This window comes from Neoarius graeffei, chromosome 7 (assembly GCF_027579695.1).
Source record: "Neoarius graeffei isolate fNeoGra1 chromosome 7, fNeoGra1.pri, whole genome shotgun sequence".
NCBI lineage: Eukaryota > Metazoa > Chordata > Actinopteri > Siluriformes > Ariidae > Neoarius > Neoarius graeffei.
Window position 1 is genome coordinate 8,447,051 of NC_083575.1, and position 19,559 is coordinate 8,466,609.

The 19,559-nt window shown below is 39.9% G+C and overlaps 1 protein-coding gene across 1 annotated transcript in view; it reads right to left on the reverse strand.

Moving 5' to 3' along the window:
- Positions 1-418: 418 nt before the first annotated feature.
- The window catches only part of LOC132889094 (pro-neuregulin-3, membrane-bound isoform), an 855,315-nt gene continuing 836,174 nt past the window's right edge, over positions 419-19,559 (reverse strand). The window contains exons 8-9 of the mRNA XM_060925258.1: positions 16,258-16,443; positions 419-1,082 (exon numbers count right to left, since the gene is read on the reverse strand). Coding sequence (XP_060781241.1) covers positions 566-1,082; positions 16,258-16,443 — 703 coding nt within the window. The 3' untranslated portion in view covers positions 419-565. The remainder of the gene's footprint in view (positions 1,083-16,257; positions 16,444-19,559) is intronic.

The following is a 19,559-nucleotide window of genomic DNA, read 5'->3' on the forward strand; positions in this document are numbered from 1 at the left end:
AGTGGTGCACCAGTTCCAAGGCAGAATGAAATGTTCCTTGGCAAGGAAGCTTGGGAAAGCTTCAGAAACTCAGTTGTTTCAGCTGCAGCCCTCGCAAACACACTTAATTCTTAAAACATCTGGGAGAATGCGTGAAACAAAATGGACCAAGACTGCACAAAATGGTGGTGGTGGTACAAAAAAAAAAAAAAGATTGTATCATTCCCATTATCCTTGTATTTTTTGTGCACTTGGTCACCACCATTTTCATTCAGATATATTTATAGCCATTTATATATAGATATCTATTTTTTATACAATTAAAAACACCATAGAGATGACAGACTATTTGGTTTATTTTTTCTAAGGAGAAGTTTCTCATTTTAATAAATGCATATAAATAATTTATCTTTTGATTTTTTTTTTTTATTGACTGTCACTCTTTCAAAAAAAAAAAGGAAAAAAAAATTCTCAAGCCATCAGAGTGTTCAATTGACACTCACTATTCCATAGGCTTCCATTCATGGATTTTAGCAGAACACTCTGCAGCCTTGTTCTCGAGACACAAGGTGCGATGAAGACCCTCTCATTGTCTAGGCTGGGTTGAGTCCTTGTGCATGTCTCTGGGATTCACTAACTGAGTTTCTGTTGGTCCACTAGGAGCCGTTCCTCCATGTCCAGTTCCATTGGCGAGAAGAACACAAACTGTCTCTTTCACCATGTGAGGATTGGGGAACACGGTGTCATCCTGCTTCATGTTGGTGTTGGCTCTGAGCTTTTCCTGGGCCTCCTCTGGTACATGGGTGCCTTCCTTCCACTTTTCACCCACCCTGTCACAGAGAGGAGTGGCTAATGGGTTGTCCGCTCTACCCCCTGTACCCCCTTGATATGGTAAACTCTGGTTCATTCCATCTGCAGAAGTCGTTTGCATACACAAAGTCTCATCTTGATGCGAGTGGACAGAGGGGATAATTGGGATCCGATATGGAGCAAAGGATCTCTTTCCTGGTGAGCTTGAGCAAGGGTTCCTGGAGGGCACCCATGGTTCAGAAGGTTGAGAGGCTTGCATACTTTGGAAAGTATTCCGATGCAGGGTGCAATTCCTGTGGAAAGAGACAAAAAAATTCAAAAGAATGGAACAGAAAAGGGTGTTCAGAGCAGTCTGCAGTGTGGGAAGATAGAAAGATGCACATCCATCAATCACAAAACAGTCATGTTCTTTTGAAAAGCGAGAGTCATTCATGCATATAAATGAAAGAATTGCAGTCCGAGAGACTAAACTGCTCCCTTCAATGTTGCATCAACAAAGGTAAACACCCTCTCAGATGTGACAAACTGAGTGATGAGGCTTTTCCAGAATGAACAAACACATGAGAGACCACTTGGCATCCAGTGCTTAATTATGACATTTGTTCAGTACCCATAAGACGCCCTTCATTTGCATTCTTTCAATGCTGAATGACAAAACATGACTCGGAGCTTGTTGTCTCTCCTTGAGATGTAGTCACAAATTGATCTGCAGGGATTTTGTATGCACAACATTTTCATGGTTGATGGAAGTAGAAGAGGTTTGATGCAAACAGACCCCATGGAACACTATCACCTCAAATCAGGAGTTGTTTGCATTGTGTACTTTGCTTCTTATCTCCCGGTAAGGAATCATAATCCCCAACAAAAACATGTACTGTGTCAATATTTAACCATGTCCTGAAAGAAAAGGATCTCAGCAACATTAATGCAATCACTGCATTCAAACAAAAGAAAATAAGTCAGCGCAAGGCAGAAACCAGCTTGCTTTTCTATCACTTGAGGCTACTCATAAAGGATGTGTTGTGTAGATGTAAAGGGGAGGGTACAGGGCGTGGCATGGCATGGCGTGGCATGGCATAGCGATCAGGCTTCCCTGTATTGGTGGAGTGGGAAAAGAGTTCACATGTAGGGGATTAGAACTTACTAATCCATCCCTGGTTGCATCAGTTCCTCTATTCTTCCTGATGCATGTCTTTATCCAAGAATGCTTTATTTCACCAATTACTCTCTACAATATTCTCACATTACAGTTACAACATTATTCCATTTGCAGCGGTCTTCTTTACAATTTTGTCTTTTTTCATGGTCCATTTATTTTTTTGAATATCGATATTTTCTTTCCAGATGACTCTTCCAGCCTGTCATGAAATCCAAACCTCCTTTTCATCCGAGCTTTATTAGTAGACTTATAAGCAACCTTGGTGTTTTATGATAGATAGCAAGGGAAAAAAATGATATAAATATGAGATTTTGCTGAAAAAAAAGAGAAAATTCAAATGATACCCATTTCTGGAAAATAGTGATCCATCCAAACTTCACATGACTCTGAATGTATCAAACTGCAGTCTATTTCTAATGAGTCTCCTTTTTTGTCAATAAAGCCCCAAGGACTCTTTCAGGATGAGTGGAATCTCACAGGTTGTGATTAAATGAGCTGCCTTTTCAATAAGATAAGGGATTCGAGTCATCCTGGGTGAAGTATAGTGAAGTTTCATCTCATTTTAATGATTCACTCCTTGTAATCTCCTCCTCAGCATGTCAATCCAGATATCCTCTCTCTCTCTCTCTCTCTCTCTCTCTCTCACCTGCTGAGGGAAGGATGAGGAAGAGTTTGAAACAGAGATGGACTCATGCTCATGTGTCATAAACTCTCAGGAGTTACATTCCAGCTCTGTAACTACAATCTTACTGATTAGTTTCATTGTAACTCCTGAATAATTCAGGAAAGGGAAGCAGACAGTGAGTACGGATGAGCATAGAGGATACGTGCAATGTTTTGTAATTATCTTAATATTTAAATAATATTGACTGGTGTTGAGTGGTATCAGATATATTTCATTCAGCTAGCATGATATTGAACGAGTCGCAGACATGAAATTTGATACACACATCAGTCATTGCCACCGCTACTCAGCCACAGACTTTTGGCCCCGGGCAGGGGCGCAGATAGGATTTTTGAACTGGGGGGGACTGAGCTGTCGGCAAATGATTCCATTTTGTGTAAATGCATATATATATATATATATACAGTGGTGCTTGAAAGTTTGTGAACCCTTTAGAATTTTCTATATTTCTGCATAAATATGACCTAAAACATCATCGGATTTTCACACAAGTCCTAAAGGTAGATAAAGAGAACCCAGTTAAACAAATGAGACAAAAATATTATACTTGGTCATTTATTTATTGAGGAAAATGATCCAATATTACATATCTGTGAGTGGCAAAAGTATGTGAACCTCTAGGATTAGCAGTTAATTTGAAGGTGAAATTAGAGTCAGGTGTTTTCAATCAATGGGATGACAATCAGGTGTGAGTGGGCACCCTGTTTTATTTAAAGAACAAGGATCTATCAAAGTCTGATCTTCACAACACATGTTTGTGGAAGTGTATCATGGCACGAACAAAGGAGATTTCTGAGGACCTCAGAAATAGTGTTGCTGATGCTTATCAGGCTGGAAAACATTACAAAACCATCTCTAAAGAGTTTGGACTCCACCAATCCACAGACAGACAGACTGTGTACAAATGGAGGAAACTCAAGACCATTGTTACCCTCCCCAGGAGTGGTTGACCAACAAAGATCACTCCAAGAGCAAGGCATGTAATAGTCGGCGAGGTCACAAAGGACCCCAGGGTAACTTCTAAGCAACTGAAGGCCTCTCTCACATTGGCTAATGTTAATGTTCATGAGTCCACCATCAGGAAAACACTGAACAACAATGGTGTGCATGGCAGGGCTGCAAGGAGAAAGCCACTGCTCTCCAAGAAGAACATTTCTGCTTGTCTACAGTCTGTTAAAGATCATGTGGACAAGCCAGAAGGCTATTGGACAAATGTTTTGTGGACGGATGAGACCAAAATAGAATTTTTGATTTAAATGAGAAGCGTTATGTTTGGAGAAAGGAAAACACTGCATTCCAGCATAAGAACCTTATCCCATCTGTGAAACATGGTGGTGGTAGTATCATGGTTTGGGCCTGTTTTGCTGCATCTGGGCCAGGATGGCTTGCCATCATTGATGGAACAATGAATTCTGAATTATACCAGTGAATTCTAAAGGAAAATGTCAGGACATCTGTCCATGAACTGAATCTCAAGAGAAGGTGGGCCATGCAGCAAGACAACGGCCCTGAGCACACAAGTTGTTCTACCAAAGAATGGTTAAAGAAGAATAAAGTTAATGTTTTGGAATGGCCAAGTCAAAGTCCTGACTTTAATCCAATCGAAATGTTGTGGAAGGACCTGAAGCGAGCAGTTCATGTGAGGAAACCCACCAACATCCCAGAGTTGAAGCTGTTCTGTATGGAGGAATGGGCTAAAATTCCTCCAAGCCGGTGTTCAGGACTGATCAACAGTTACCGGAAACGTTTAGTTGCAGTTATTGCTGCACAAGGGGGTCACACCAGATACTGAAAGCAAAGGTTCACATACTTTTGCCACTCACAGATATGTAATATTGGATCATTTTCTTCAATAAATAAATGAGCAAGTATAATATTTCTGTCTCATTTGTTTAACTGGGTTCTCTTTCTCTACTTTTAGGACTTGTGTGAAAATCCAATGATGTTTTAGGTCATATTTATGCAGAAATATAGAAAATTCTAAAGGGTTCACAAACTTTCAAGCACCACTGTATATATGAGTGATTCCACGCTTATGGGTACTGAAATGGGGACATGAACTTATTTTTAAAAATTCACCTAAAACCATTTCTTTTTTTACCATCAGGTCACAAAACATGTAATCTTTAATGAATGATATGTGAAAAGATAACTTTAATTTTCTGAGATGTAATAAAAACATATTTATATGCCAAAGTCAGAACTTAACAGAACAGAAGTGTTGTGGACATATAGATTCTCAATTTTAACAATGTAGAATTATTTTATAACTGTATTTTATTATGTATAGATAAAGTAATGATATATTAGAATATAACAGTGAGGGTTTTTTTAATGTAGCAATCTACATCAGCTTTTTTTAATAATGTTTGACACCAATAGAATGACATTGTCTGATACAAAAATGTAAAAAGACTGGTTGGCTTTTTGAAACATAGGAAGGTGATGTTTTAGCAAATATAATTAATAAACATGTGTAGTAGAATAAACATACAATAAGATTAACATGGTATATAGCTAGATTGTAATTAATTTGTAACAGACGCGAGATGGACAATCGTAACAGAAGTAATGTAACAGACATCATTTTGGAACTCATAGGCTTATCAAATTATAATTCCTTCCTTGTTTTGATTACAGTTAAACAGAACATCTTTCACAGTTTCTAAACTAGGCCTCCCAGACTTACATATCCAAAATATTAGGGCTTTTAATGGGTAAAAGATGGCAAATATGGGCTTCTTGGATGTTCAAATTTTATCAAAATATAGGTTTAAGAGGTTCACAATTAGTCGAAATATGAGTTTATATGTATATATCTAGGATTCAGTTATATAATGTAGGAAAACTGACCAAAGTCATTTGTATAGAATCATGAGCTTATATCATATTAACATATCAGTTTCCTCTGTTTCTACACTTTTCTACAGAGATACCCGCATTAACGTGCGATCGTCGCTGTCAAATTATACGTCTGTTCAGATTGAACATGTCCAACATCACGTCTGTTTACATGTCAAATCGTGAAAACCGAGATTAACTATTTTTGAGGTATATCTTATCGTACTTAACCTACATGTTACTTAAAATAAGTGATTAGAAATAGACTGAAACTAAGCAGGTGCCGAGGAGTTCACTATACTTTGAATTGATAGACACGTTACGTCCAGACTTGGTTAATGTAACGGAGCGTGATGGTAAACATATCGTTGACGGGAAACATACCTCTCGTTAGCTTCGGCCATCTTGCTTGTGTACACATGATTTGATGACGTCAAATAAAAGACCGCACAAAAATATATACTCTCTAAACAGCAATATCTTAAATAGCCGGGCAATTTTTTTTTTATCGGTAATTGAACTGAACGTAATGTTTGACGGATTTACGAACACTCGCATTGAAAGCGATTACAATTGATAAAAAAATAACGCAGACGTTCTCTGTTCATTATATAAGAAAACTAATAGTGTTTTCTACCATTTTTCAAAAATATCCATTATCCAAACTTTGTATGGTAAAATTAATTATCTACCCATTTCGTGTGTATTTTTGACGGGACGGAAACGTCTGTTCAACGTATTTTCAAATGTTTCTAAATCGATATATATACACTTAAATATATATAACAATATATAAAATTCAAAGGTACGTCCCCTTATTGAATTTATAAATGCAAAACTCAATGATAGTAGGCATTAGAGCCATGTGAGAGCCATGTGAAATAATGCATCTGAGAATGTCCCCAACAGCTCTTGCGAATCTGACGATTTTTTCAAAATGATTATTTAATAACTTTTGATTTAATATGGATTGAGCATTAATTTTATCTTAATTATCTCTCAAAGTTACAATTAATAACTAGCAATAAATCATTCATCACTACTGTGAGTAAAATTTAATTGTTAACACGTTGTATATACCCATGTCTGCATATCGCCATATTACCCATAAGCGTGGAATCACTCATATATATATATATATATATATATATATATATATATATATATATATATACTGAAGCTTCAATATACATTAGAATTGTGAGTTTTCTAACTGAATGAACATTGGTAGACAAAGGCCTACCTGGTCAACACTAGCCATACATGATCAAATTGTTATTTGTCTGGTATGTTAATCACGCTTCAAAACTTCATGTCTTCTGCATGTTTTATTTAAACATTTGCTGATCTCAGCAGGATGAAGAATCTCATCACAGAAACTTTAACTGTAACTTCTAACAAAAAGGGAAATGTCCAAAAATTAATAGCAAAATAAAATTGAAATGATTCACACTCGTGCCTTCATGTAAATGATTAGAAACATAAAATGTGTATGAAAACAGAAGTATAAACACTTGAACAACAGATTCACACAAAAATAAAAAGTATTTTTTCCAATAAACAAAATTGATCGAAAAAAAAATTTCCCTCTGCAGCCAAACAAATTTACCGTCTAGAAGCAGACTCAACAGGTCCCCAAAACATCTCTCCGCCGCTTCCCAGTTTAAAAACTGGGACATCATGGAACATGGAATTCGAAAAAAAAAATGGACAGTTAATGAAATGAAATGAAATGAAATGAAAACCCCAACGTTTATGCTGATACATGCTAGATTTCAGTGCTTTTCCGACTTCAAACTTCCAACTTACTGTACGAGTACAACTGAACGCACCATTAGTCGTAGCAGAAACACCGTTGCTATCAAATGGATGAGCTGTGCAGTGTTATTAACCCAGAATCACGTGGAAAATTGAACACCTTGCTTTCCCAACTCTGCAGGGATCTGCTTCAGCCTTTCCCCTTCTTGAATCGGTGTAATATGGATTGATCACAGACAAGGCTGCTGCCATTTCAGCTTTGTGCTGCAGTGTAAGTTAGCCTAACTAACGGAACATTAATCCTCACTTTTTCTACCTATGTTTGGCGCCTTACGTAAGGACGGTGGGTGGGTGGGACAGATAGGGGTCACTATAAATCTGGGGGGGACATGTCCCCCCGTCCCCAGTGCCATCTGCGCCCTTGGCCCCGGGTGTGGCCCAGGGAATTCATAGCACCCCTTTTTCTATTTCCCATTGAAATTAATGGGTAGAACTTTGGAATGATGATGTCATAAGGCCATTTGGAGTGAAATTACACATGGTCATTTTTAACGTACTCCTCCTAGACAGTTCATCAGATTCATGTCAAACTTGGCAAACATGATGCCAAGATATTGCTGAAGTTGAATTGCTAAAGCCTAGGTCACAACCGGACGTACGATTTTTTGGCCGTGCGATTTTTGGCATTTCCCAAATCGCTGCGTTTTTTTTTTTGTTCGTGGAGAAAGATGCATGTTGGCCGTAAGTTTGTCTTGCAACCTGAAAAAAACGTAAGCGCCCATAGAGTTTGTTTGACATGACAAAGAACCTCTGCGGCCAGTCTACGGCTCAAAAAATCAGCACATCACACGCGCGCCCTCCGTGCGTTTCTTGCGTTTTTTGCACGTAGACTGGCCGTAGGAGCACATATGGCTGGTTGTGACCGAGGCTTAAGGGATTTTTGATATGTTGTAATATGTTGAAATATTATAATGTATAATATGCCAAGATATTGCTGAATCTTGAACTTGATATCTTGTAATATGATTCTGATTCTGATACTCTTTAGCAGTTATGGGCCTGTCTGGTATAGCGCCACCAACTGGCCAAGGAAAGAATAGGGTTTTGAATATGTGTGTTTTGACACATGATGAATTTTAACATGCTCCTCCTAGATGGTTCATGAGATTCATGTGAAATTTGTTATACATGATGCCAAGATGTCGCTGATATTAAATTGCGAAGGGATTTTTGGTATCTTGTAAGGCCAAAAAAAAAAAGTGTGTGTTTCCGGTTACCCGACCGACCCTAATCCGTACCGCCCGACCCTAAACTTTTTTTTTCATTTTTTTCCCAGTCGCGACTTTTACATATAACCCAACCGCGTGAACCGGAAGTTTTTGTCACTCACTGGGAAAATCAGGGCTTTCCACATGCGCTGGCTGCCGGCCATACAGCCGACTACACAATTAAGTCCAGCCGGCTACTTTAATGACTTATTTTTGTAGCCCACAGGCTCTAAATATTAATTTTTGATTTTAATAAAATTAAATGTTTATCTAACGGACTGACAATAATGTCAAACTGAACCGCACTCATTTAAGTTGTGATTTGCGCTGTTTGTACCGATAATAACCACAAATTCCCCGCAGACTTCGTTGATCAGGGGAGAGTAACTCATCTGTGGCCCCGACATGCGGTGTGTGCACGCGCACTTGGCGGAGGCAGTAGTGTGTCGGGGCCGTCAGAGGGAACAGAAGCAGAGATGACGCTTATTTTGTCTTTCACCTAGAGACATGATTCAAACTTTAAAACGGAGACAAAATTCTCCTGTGTGGATCTGGCATTCAACTTTTTTGCTAGGTTCTATACTTTTTGATCAGTCACAGATCAAACACCATGAGCACATCTGGAGAAATTCAGGCTTTATAATGGGTGTCTATGGCGTTACACACCAGTGGCGCTCAGGAGTTTAGAGTGGAGGCAGCTTGAAAAAAAAAAAGCTCTAACTTTCTCATTTAAACTGTTTTCTCAGCCACAATTTTCACTCTACACACACAATTTTCTCAAAAGTTGTAGTCACACATTGTGTGAATCAAGACAAGTGTCTCCCTGAGCGATAGGATTTACAGTTTTTGAATGAGAAGCCTGAAAGTGAGGAGAGGACAGCCGCGCTCTCCCATAGACTCCCATTATAAACGTGGCAGCGCTTTTACTGCAAAATCAGAAAAGTCACTTGTTTTTAACTCGCTCTAGTGTCCACATTTTTTACACTAGGGACAAAAAAATTACATGAATGTGTTCATGGGAGCCTTGTAGCACTCAATGTGAAAGAATTTTGTGAATAGCTCCTTTCGTTTCCATGTAAATCAGCGTTGTTCGAGGAGAGGGAACTCTGAGAAAAAGCGCTCTTTGCTTGTTATATTGTGTCTTTTCCCTGCACCGTTAGCAAGGCGACGAGCTGCACTCAGGGAGCAGAGAGGGGCGGGGCTGCTCTCTCTCTCTCTCTCTCTCTCTCTCTCTCTCATGGTGTATTGAGCTGTTATATTTACAGAAAAATTCATATTAAAAGGTGTCTCATGCTGCATCAGATTCATCAGAAGGTGGTAACTCAGGTGACCTGCAAAGAAATTCATTATATTTTGTGAAATTATTCCTGTCTAAATATAGGTTATGGCAGCCATCTTGGAAAAAAAAATGTCTGCCTACCGAGCCTAGTTTTGAAATCTACGTAACTGGAAACACATTTTTTTTTTTTGGCCTAATATGTTGAAATGGCCTTATGGTTTTAATATCTTGCCACATAAACAGGAAACGTGTCAGAAAGCCACAGTGCATTGGCTGTATGGTCGGACACTTCTTACTTCAATAGATATTATGATTATTATGATAACCTGACGCCCAATGGGCCTGCCTGTTATAGCGCCACCACCTGGCCAAGCAGGAAATGTGCCAGAAATTGGCAATGTCTTAACTGATTGATCTGACACTTTACAAAATATTGTGTATTATGATTGTGATGATATTCACATGTGTAATTCAGATGCCTAACACAGCGCCATCATCTGGCCAAGCAGGAAATGGGGAAAAATGTTCAATTCATTGATGGATTGATCTGAAACTTTATAAAATATTGGATATCATGAGTCTGATGATATAACATATACAATTCTGTGCACACTCATACACACACAGTCATATGCATATTTATGCATACACACACTCTCATCAAGTATGCACTCACATGCACACGCAACATCTATGAGCACACTCTCTTTCACACACACACTTTCTCTGTCTCTCTCTCTCTCTCTCTGACACACACACACACACACACACACACACACACAATAATAGCGGAGCTCTGAGCGGAGCACCATACCTAAGAAAAAATGGTAAACCTATCAAGTCGATTTTTTGTGGTTTGTCTGTGTATGTGTACCACCAGTCATACACACCGCCTAGTGGCCAGTGTTAGTAATTACCAATCATACACACCGCCTAGTGGCCAGTGTTAGTAATTACCAGTCATACACACCGCCTAGTGGCCAGTGTTAGTAATTACCAGTCATACACACCGCCTAGTGGCCAGTGTTAGTAATTACCAGTCATACACACCGCCTAGTGGCCAGTGTTAGTAATTACCAGTCATACACACCGCCTAGTGGCCAGTGTTAGTAATTACCAGTCATACACACCGCCTAGTGGTCAGTGTTAGTAATTACCAGTCATACACACCGCCGAGTAGTGTTAGTAATTAATTACCAGTCATACACACCGCCTAGTGGTCAGTGTTAGTAATTACCAGTCATACACACCGCCTAGTGGTCAGTGTTAGTAATTACCAGTCATACACACCGCCTAGTGGTCAGTGTTAGTAATTACCAGTCATACACACCGCCGAGTAGTGTTAGTAATTAATTACCAGTCATACACACCGCCTAGGGCGGCACGGTGGTGTAGTGGTTAGCGCTGTCGCCTCACAGCAAGAAGGTCCTGGGTTCAAGCCCCGGGGCCGGCGAGGGCCCTTCTGTGTGGAGTTTGCATGTTCTCCCCGTGTCCGCGTGGGTTTCCTCCGGGTGCTCCGGTTTCCCCCACAGTCCAAAGACATGCAGGTTAGGTTAACTGGTGACTCTAAATTGACCGTAGGTGTGAATGTGAGTGTGAATGGTTGTCTGTGTCTATGTGTCAGCCCTGTGATGACCTGGCGACTTGTCCAGGGTGTACCCCGCCTTTCGCCCATAGTCAGCTGGGATAGGCTCCAGCTTGCCTGCGACCCTGTAGAAGGATAAAGCGGCTAGAGATAATGAGATGAGATGAGATGAGACACACCGCCTAGTGGTCAGTGTTAGTAATTACCAGTCATACACACCGCCTAGTGGTCAGTGTTAGTAATTACCAGTCATACACACCGCCTAGTGGCCAGTGTTAGTAATTACCAGTCATACACACCGCCTAGTGGCCAGTGTTAGTAATTACCAGTCATACACACCGCCTAGTGGCCAGTGCTAGCCAGAAAAGAAATAAAACAAAAGAGACTGGCTATGATATAAGAAAATTCTACAACCCAGAAACAGATGGGAGCTCCGCTTTTAGGCATTGCCTAAATCTATATATTAGTGACCTGCCATCATTGTGCATTTTGTTGCAGACATATGAAAACTCTGCATGTACACACACACACACACACTGCAGACACAGGAAAGCTAAGATGACTTAAGATTACAGTGTGAGATAAAGAGGAGACACATGTATAGTTTTGTACATATACAGTATAAATGTACATTTTCACACCAGAGAAACACACACACACACACACACACACACACACACACTTACAGTCTTTGTCTGTCTATCTCTCATCCGTCAAGCAGTCCTGGCATTTGCAACATGCACATCACCTTTGAACATTTGATGAATATATGACATGTGACTGTTTTGTTGGGTGGCGGAATGTCCTGGGTTGCGGAACCACATGTGCGAGGGCCCGTCAAGGCCGCTAGCGGCTTTAATTATTATTATTATTCATACACATTCCTTTCAGCTGTTCAGCACATCTTTCTCTTTCAAAATGCTCTCAAAATCTGCCGTGTTTAATGAAGCAAACCTGGCGGCCGTGTTTGTTCACAAATTATTACAGTCGCTCGCTAGCGCAGACGTTTTATGTTTCTGACGTGTGACATCATGCTGTCTTGACAACCATGCAATATTGTAAACCATCATCAACGCTCATTCTCCACTGGGTAGAGTTAGGATAAGCGATATGCTAACAATATTGCATGCTATCAAACCAAATGTAGTAGGGAATAGAATACATGTTTTTATTCCATTCAAAAAAGTGTCCTGTATGTATAATAATTAGTATTTGATATTTAATATAAATAATATACACTCACTGGTCACTTAATTAAGTACACCCATCCACCTGCTGTTTGATGCAGTTCTCTAATCAGCCAATCCCTTGACAGCAGCACAATGCATCAATTCATGCAGACACAAATCAAGAGCTTCAGTTAATGTTCACTTCAAACATCTGTCTCTCTGTCTGTTGGTGTCCTCACAGTTGAGGGTCAATGATCCAGGAAGCTATCAACTAGCTTCCCTGAATTCTCTTGGGTGATTTATAGCACACCAGAGGGACCCAAACCCTCATCTGGTGGCAGGTACATGGACACACTTATGGGCAATTTCGAGTAACCAATCGACCTAATCCACATTTCTTTGGATTGTAGGAGGAATCCGGAGCACCAGGGGGAAACCCACGCAGACACGGGGAGGACATGCAAACTCCACACAGAAAGGCCCCTGTTGGCCACTGGGCTCGAACAGTGCTGACCACTACGCCACCGTGCCACCCACTTCAAACATCAGAATGGGAAAAATTGTGATCTCAGAGTGTGACTTTCTTTCACTGTGGCATGGATGTTGGTTTGAGCCAGATGGACTGGTTTGAGTATTTCAGAAACTGCTGACCTCCTGGGATTTTCACACACAGCAGCCTCTATAGTTTACACAGAATGGTGTGAAAAACAAAAAAAAATCATCAAGTGAGTGGGTGACAGTTCTGTGGGTGGAAACAAACGCTTTGTTGATAAGAGAAATCAGAGGAAAATGGACAGATTGGGTCAAGTTTTTTTTTTTTTGCCAGGAAGGATATAGTAGCTCATATAATCACTCTTAACAAACATGGTGAGCAGAAAAACATCTCAGCATGCAACAGCAGAAGAACACATTGGGTTCCACTCCTGTCAGCCAAGAACAGGAGTCTGAAAATCAACAAGTCCCTATTAAAGTGGCCAGTGAATGTATATGTTTTATATGTATTCAAAATTACTATTATAATTTATAATCTCTCTAAAAGTGCTGGGAATCACAAATTTCTATTTGTAATGCACCAAGTAAATATTTTATAATTGAACAATTGTACATTATCATTGTTTTGTATCAATAGTAAACTGCACATATGAAGTTATCTAAGTTCGATACTCCATAATAGAGCTTGGAAGTGCAATAATGTCATTATTTTAAAAAGTATTTCAAAAGTGAAGTCGTCATTTACTTGCTTCGGAGAGTATAACATTTATTTCATGTTGAATTTGCATGTGGTGTGTTCAGCAGAATGAGTCAAGTCAAGAGGCTGTGATTAAATGAGTTTGCACACTAAATAATAATAATAATAATAATAATAATAATAATAGTCAATTTCAGCAAGCTTCCCTGACAGATGAGGGACAAGGCTGGTCATATATTTCTCTCTCTTTTATTAACCATTTGCAAAACGGTCTGAATCTCTCCCTCTCTTTTTCTTTCCTTTCTTCTCCATCCCAGCTGGTCTCCATGGAAACAGGCTTTTTCTTCAGCCCAGTATTATTTTCGTGCAGGCTTGATCATTTTGCTGAGACCAGAACGAGAAATAGGCCAGCATTTACAAACTGCCTTGACCATCAGCGTGTGATCTGGTGGTCAGACGGTCACGGTGATCTCCAGTAGTGGCCATACTATCTAGCATAACCGACTCAGAGCTGTTTTTATTTCAGCTGAAATGAAAATCTAATACAAGTGTGCTGTGCATGGTGTAAACACCCAAACACATTTATCCAATAATGCTTCAGAGCACTAATAAAAACAGACCTTTTGGCACACAGGACCCATGCTGATCCACATACTACCAGTTCATTATAGAGGAAAGCTGAAAAACATAAAGAGCAACCAGCCTGCTGTTTTTAGAAACTACAGGATACCTGGTATGAAAAGTCACAAAGTTGTCATTTGACTTGCGATATAATCTGTATAAAATCTATTTAAATCACTTTCTTTCCTTAAAAGTCTTGTGTGAGATTTGACCATTCTGGTTCAGGCCAGAATCTATTCATCAGACACCATTCCAGCAGAACCTCCACCTTCATCGCAAATTCTACCTTTATTCTCCACTCCAGCTCTTGCCTTAATTCAACTTTCACCTCAAAACTAAACATAATCTCCAGAACAAACTTTACCAAGAATTTAAAGTTCACCACCAGCAGAATCTCCAATTCTACTGATCTTCAAAACTCCACCTCCAGACAAAATTCAATGTTCAGCCTAAAGTCCACCTGTAAACTAAATTCCAGTGTCACTATAAACAAGACCTCTCAAAGAACCTCCACTTCCAGCTTAAACACCACCAACAGCATCAACTCCAGCTCCAGCAGAACCTCCACCTTCAGCATAACTTCACCTATATTTTAACTCCAACTCCAAATCTACTTTCATATCCTTGACAAACTTGAGCTATAATTTAAAATCCACCTCCAGTTTAATCTTCACCTATAATTTAAAGTCCAACTTCAACCAAAATTCAGTTTTCAACTTTTTTCAATGTTCTTCATGGATTCCTACGGAAAATGGTCAAACGAGGATATCAATGGAAGAATACTCCAGACAAATCTGCGTAAAACAGACGGCCAAGCACCATCTGAGCCAGCTGACTGGAGTTTTGAAATATCGAACCAACAACTCCGTGATATTACAGGAACACTACCCATCCGCAATTTTTGCATCAAGCAACATCCACAATACTTAGCTCATGTATGCAGGATGAACAACGACTCCCTGCAGAAGCAAGTGTTATTTGCACAACCAAACGGTCACCTGTGGAGCAAAGTCGAGCAGGCCCTTGACATCGACAGGGCCCAAGTTAGATGTATGATGATGACGAAGAATGACTTCAAGCAATTCCTCGAACTACGATTCAAGGAAGAGCGCCCTAAGGCTGCTAAGCAGCAAAACGGGAAAACGCGATGATGATGATGATGCTTCACCTGTAATCTAAATTTCAGTGCCAGTATAAACACCATCTCTTGAAGAACCTCCACTTCCAGCTTCAATGCCACTGACAGCATAAACACCAGCTCTAGCAGAACCTCCACCTTCAGCATGACTTTGCCTATATTTTAACTCCACCTCCAAATCTTCCTTCATGTTTAACTTCATGTCCTTGACAAACTTCAGTGATATGTAAACTCCACCTCCAGCCTTATCTCCACCTATATTCTAAACTACAACTCCAGCCAAAGTTCAGTTTTCTTCTTTGTTCAATGTTCATCAAAAACTCCACCTGTAACCTGAACTCCAGTGCCAACATAAACTCCACCTCCAGCAGAACCTTCACCTGCAGCCTTAACTCCACCTTGGGCAGATCCTTCACCTCCAGGATAAACTCGGGCTTTATGCTACTCACCTCCATCTCCAGTCTCAATGCAACTTTAGCCTCAAGCCCACCTACTATAGATGCTAAATTTAATCTCGGTCAGAAATTTCACCTCCTTCAAAAACTACCTTTAATCTTAGCTCCACCTCCAGCCTGAACTCGATTTCCTTGCCAACTCCATAATTCCACCTCCAGTCAATTGCTTCCCTCCTCCACCATAACCCTGCCCCAGGTCTGCCCTCCATCTTAACCATGCCATTTTCAACATATGAACACTTAATATTACAGAGTAATTTAATGACTTGCCATGTTTCCATGACAGTCCAGCTTATTCTTCATGAAACGGCTCACACTCACACTCTTGCTGGCTCAATATCCCTCTCAGATCCTTCTGCTTCTTGTAGATGCTGGTAGGCGGGTCCAGAATCCTTTGAGTTTGCAATAGGATTGAGTCTTCCTCCGGTGATGGGTGGGGTTCTGCGTGCTGACAGGCGAAGGGCCGACCTGTTCTTCTGATCAGCATTGCATGAGACCGAGCTGCTCCTATGATCAGGACAGAGAACGTGTTCTTTTGAAATACATTTTAAATATTGTCTAGCTGTGAGTTCTTTCATAAATGATGTATATATAGACACCATCTGCTGCCTACCACTTTCATTAACATTATTATGCATCATTATGGTGCTGTACACACATCAGGGATTTACCCTCAATGGGCCTGTCTCTCTTTCCCTTTTTATGAACTTGTTAATGGTATGTACTCATATGACTTTGAAATGGTGAAAAAAACAAAAAAAACCCTTATGTATAAAAACAGTCAAAACACTCCATTGACAAAAACAGACCATAATACAAATAGAAGCATTTTCTTAATAGTTAGCTCATTTGTTTAAAAGCCTGGTACAATAAGTGTTCCGACTCAACCTTGATTCAATCCAAATGCAGAAAATAACCAATTAAAACTTTTGTGAAAGAAAGACAAGAAAATAAGGCATGTCAGGATGTGCTGTTAGTGGAAAATAATCAACAATGGGGTGGCATTGTTACTGTTATTATCCTGAACTTGATCCAGCACGCTTTTATTCTTCTTATACCACAGCAATTTGTTTTATTTATTAAAGAAGAGCACATCATACTTCTTATCCATTTCAAGTTACACTTAATGTTGCGGAACGTCTGCATGTAGCTTGTCATGTGACGAAGACACCAAAAAGCAGAAACTCTTCTGTTCTGAAGACGTTCCTGTGTGGCCAAAATTAAAGCAAAAGCTTCAGTAGTGCTGACACTGGAGACTCATTCCAAAAATGTGAAAAAGACTGTGGCGTATCTGCCATACAAGTTCCAGTGCAAGTGCTTGTTCTAACTTGTGATTTGCAGCTGCACTACTGCCTGAGCTGCTATTATAGAAACTTAATCAACACCTTCTTTCCAATCATAATCAAAAATTCAACAGTGTTGTGGTATAAAAAAAAAATAACTCAGATCATTTGTACAAACACGTCTGCTCCTCAGCATCGCTCTGAGCTTACAGTATGAAGCAAAAAGCTGAACATTTATATTTCAAGCTGTTTAATAATAAACTAAAGCATTGCTTAACTTTTGCTTTTTGCAATGTAACAGCCAAACTTAAAGAGAACATGTCCCAGAACGCTCAAAAAAAAAAAAGTTTGGCCATGACCCTCTCAACCTCTGATGCTATTTGCAAGACCCAGATTGTAAAAGCAGTCAAAGTGATGTCACTGATTAGCAACGCCTAGCAGCCTACTAGCAATACCCTCACAACCAGATGGAACACCACAGCAACCATGTAAGATTCCAGAGTAACCATGCAGCAGCACTCTTGCAACCATATGGAACATCATGGGTACCATCGAAGATTACAGATTAACCAGATAGCAACATCCTCACAACCACCTGGAACACCATAGCGACCACTGAAGATTCCACAGTAACCACTTGGAACACCCTCACAACCAGATGGAATACTACATAAACCATCAAAGAATCTTGAGTACCTATCTCACAACACCCTCACAACCACCTGGAACATCATAGGAACTATTGAAGAGTCCAGATTAACCAGGTAGCAACACCCTTGCAACCAGCTGGAACACCATAGCAACCATCTGAGATGGAGCACTTACACAACCAGATGGAATACCAAATCAACCATTAAAATTCCACAGTAACCACCTAGCAACAACCTCACAACCACATGGAACACCAAAGCAACCATCTAAGATTCTAGATTAAGCAGGTAGCAAAATCTTCACAACCACCTGGAACATCACAGGAACCATTGAAGATTCCAGATTAACCAGGTAGCAAGACCCTCACAACCAGCTGGAATACCACAGCAACCATCTAGCTCAAGTGCCCAATCAATCTGCATTTTCTTCAGGAAATGCACTTCTCAAGTGGAAAAAAAACCCTTTTATCCTTCTCTATCAATCAAATGGACAGTTCCTTCAAAGCATTTCATTTTTTTCACTCAGATTAGTCAAATTTCACTCAAAGTGTCTGTGCAACTCCAACGTAAATTTCCAGATTTAAATTTGATTTGTCCAAAATCTGTCACACAGCAGCTATCCAGAAATCTGGATGTAGATTTTGTATGTAGATCCTTAATGAACAAGTAGGAGGTGACAATGGAAATGAAAATCTCCTTCAGGCAGCATGAGGAAGAAACCTGAAGAGGAACCAGATTCAAAAGGGAACCCATCATCTTTTGGGTGACGTCGGATTATGGGATTATAAATCATTACACCATACAGGTGTAGAAGAGGAAAGATGCATAGGGCTAAGTGTGTTCCAAAGTTGTTCAGTATAAGCAGATTGTGAATACAAGCCCTGGGATGAGCACAAGTCTTTATGATTACAGCAGCAGCATCACAAAATAATGATTTCATAATTTAAGTTGAGCTGTAAATTGTGTCAGGTAATGCGATCTCTGAGACCAACACTGAAATCGTTACTGAAATGCACATAAACTTGCATCAGGTTTTTGGATTTGACTTGTAATAACTTGTAATAATGGCTTGTATTAGATTTGTGGCCCTGAGGATGAAGTCGAAATTGCAGGAAAGAAAAAAAGTGCTGTAAATTAATAGAACCTTTACAGAATCGTTCAATTTCGATGAAGTAAACTATTAAAGGAAGTTGGCCGAGGCACAGCAAGAAACGGAATGAGGCCGATTTAACTCCATCAGCAGCGTGGAAGAATGTAATCAAATGCACAATTCTAATTCGGGAACAGTCAGTTAAATGAGTTGGCATGCAGTCGGACTCCGATTTATGTCGATTTGTCTTGATCTCCTGCTCCTTGGCTGTGCGTCGCAACAGAAGCTCATATTTAACACGTTTATCACCAATTGCAATTACTATCACTCTTTTTAGTGTTCAATAAAACTCCAATTACAGCTGGCTACTCTGGCAAGAAGTTAATATCATTTTCCTGGGTGTAATTTCAACACATTATGGTGAGTTTGTGTCATGCCCGTCTTCACGGTATGTCATTACAATAGCCATTATCATCATGAGGCATCGGCAAGGCCATAGGCGTGCCAGGGAAAAACAAGCCGAGCCATTTTCACTGAGGTTAAAGCAATCTTTCAGCTGGGCGTACCGGTAATGTCCATTTAATGCTCTCTGCCCGGAGC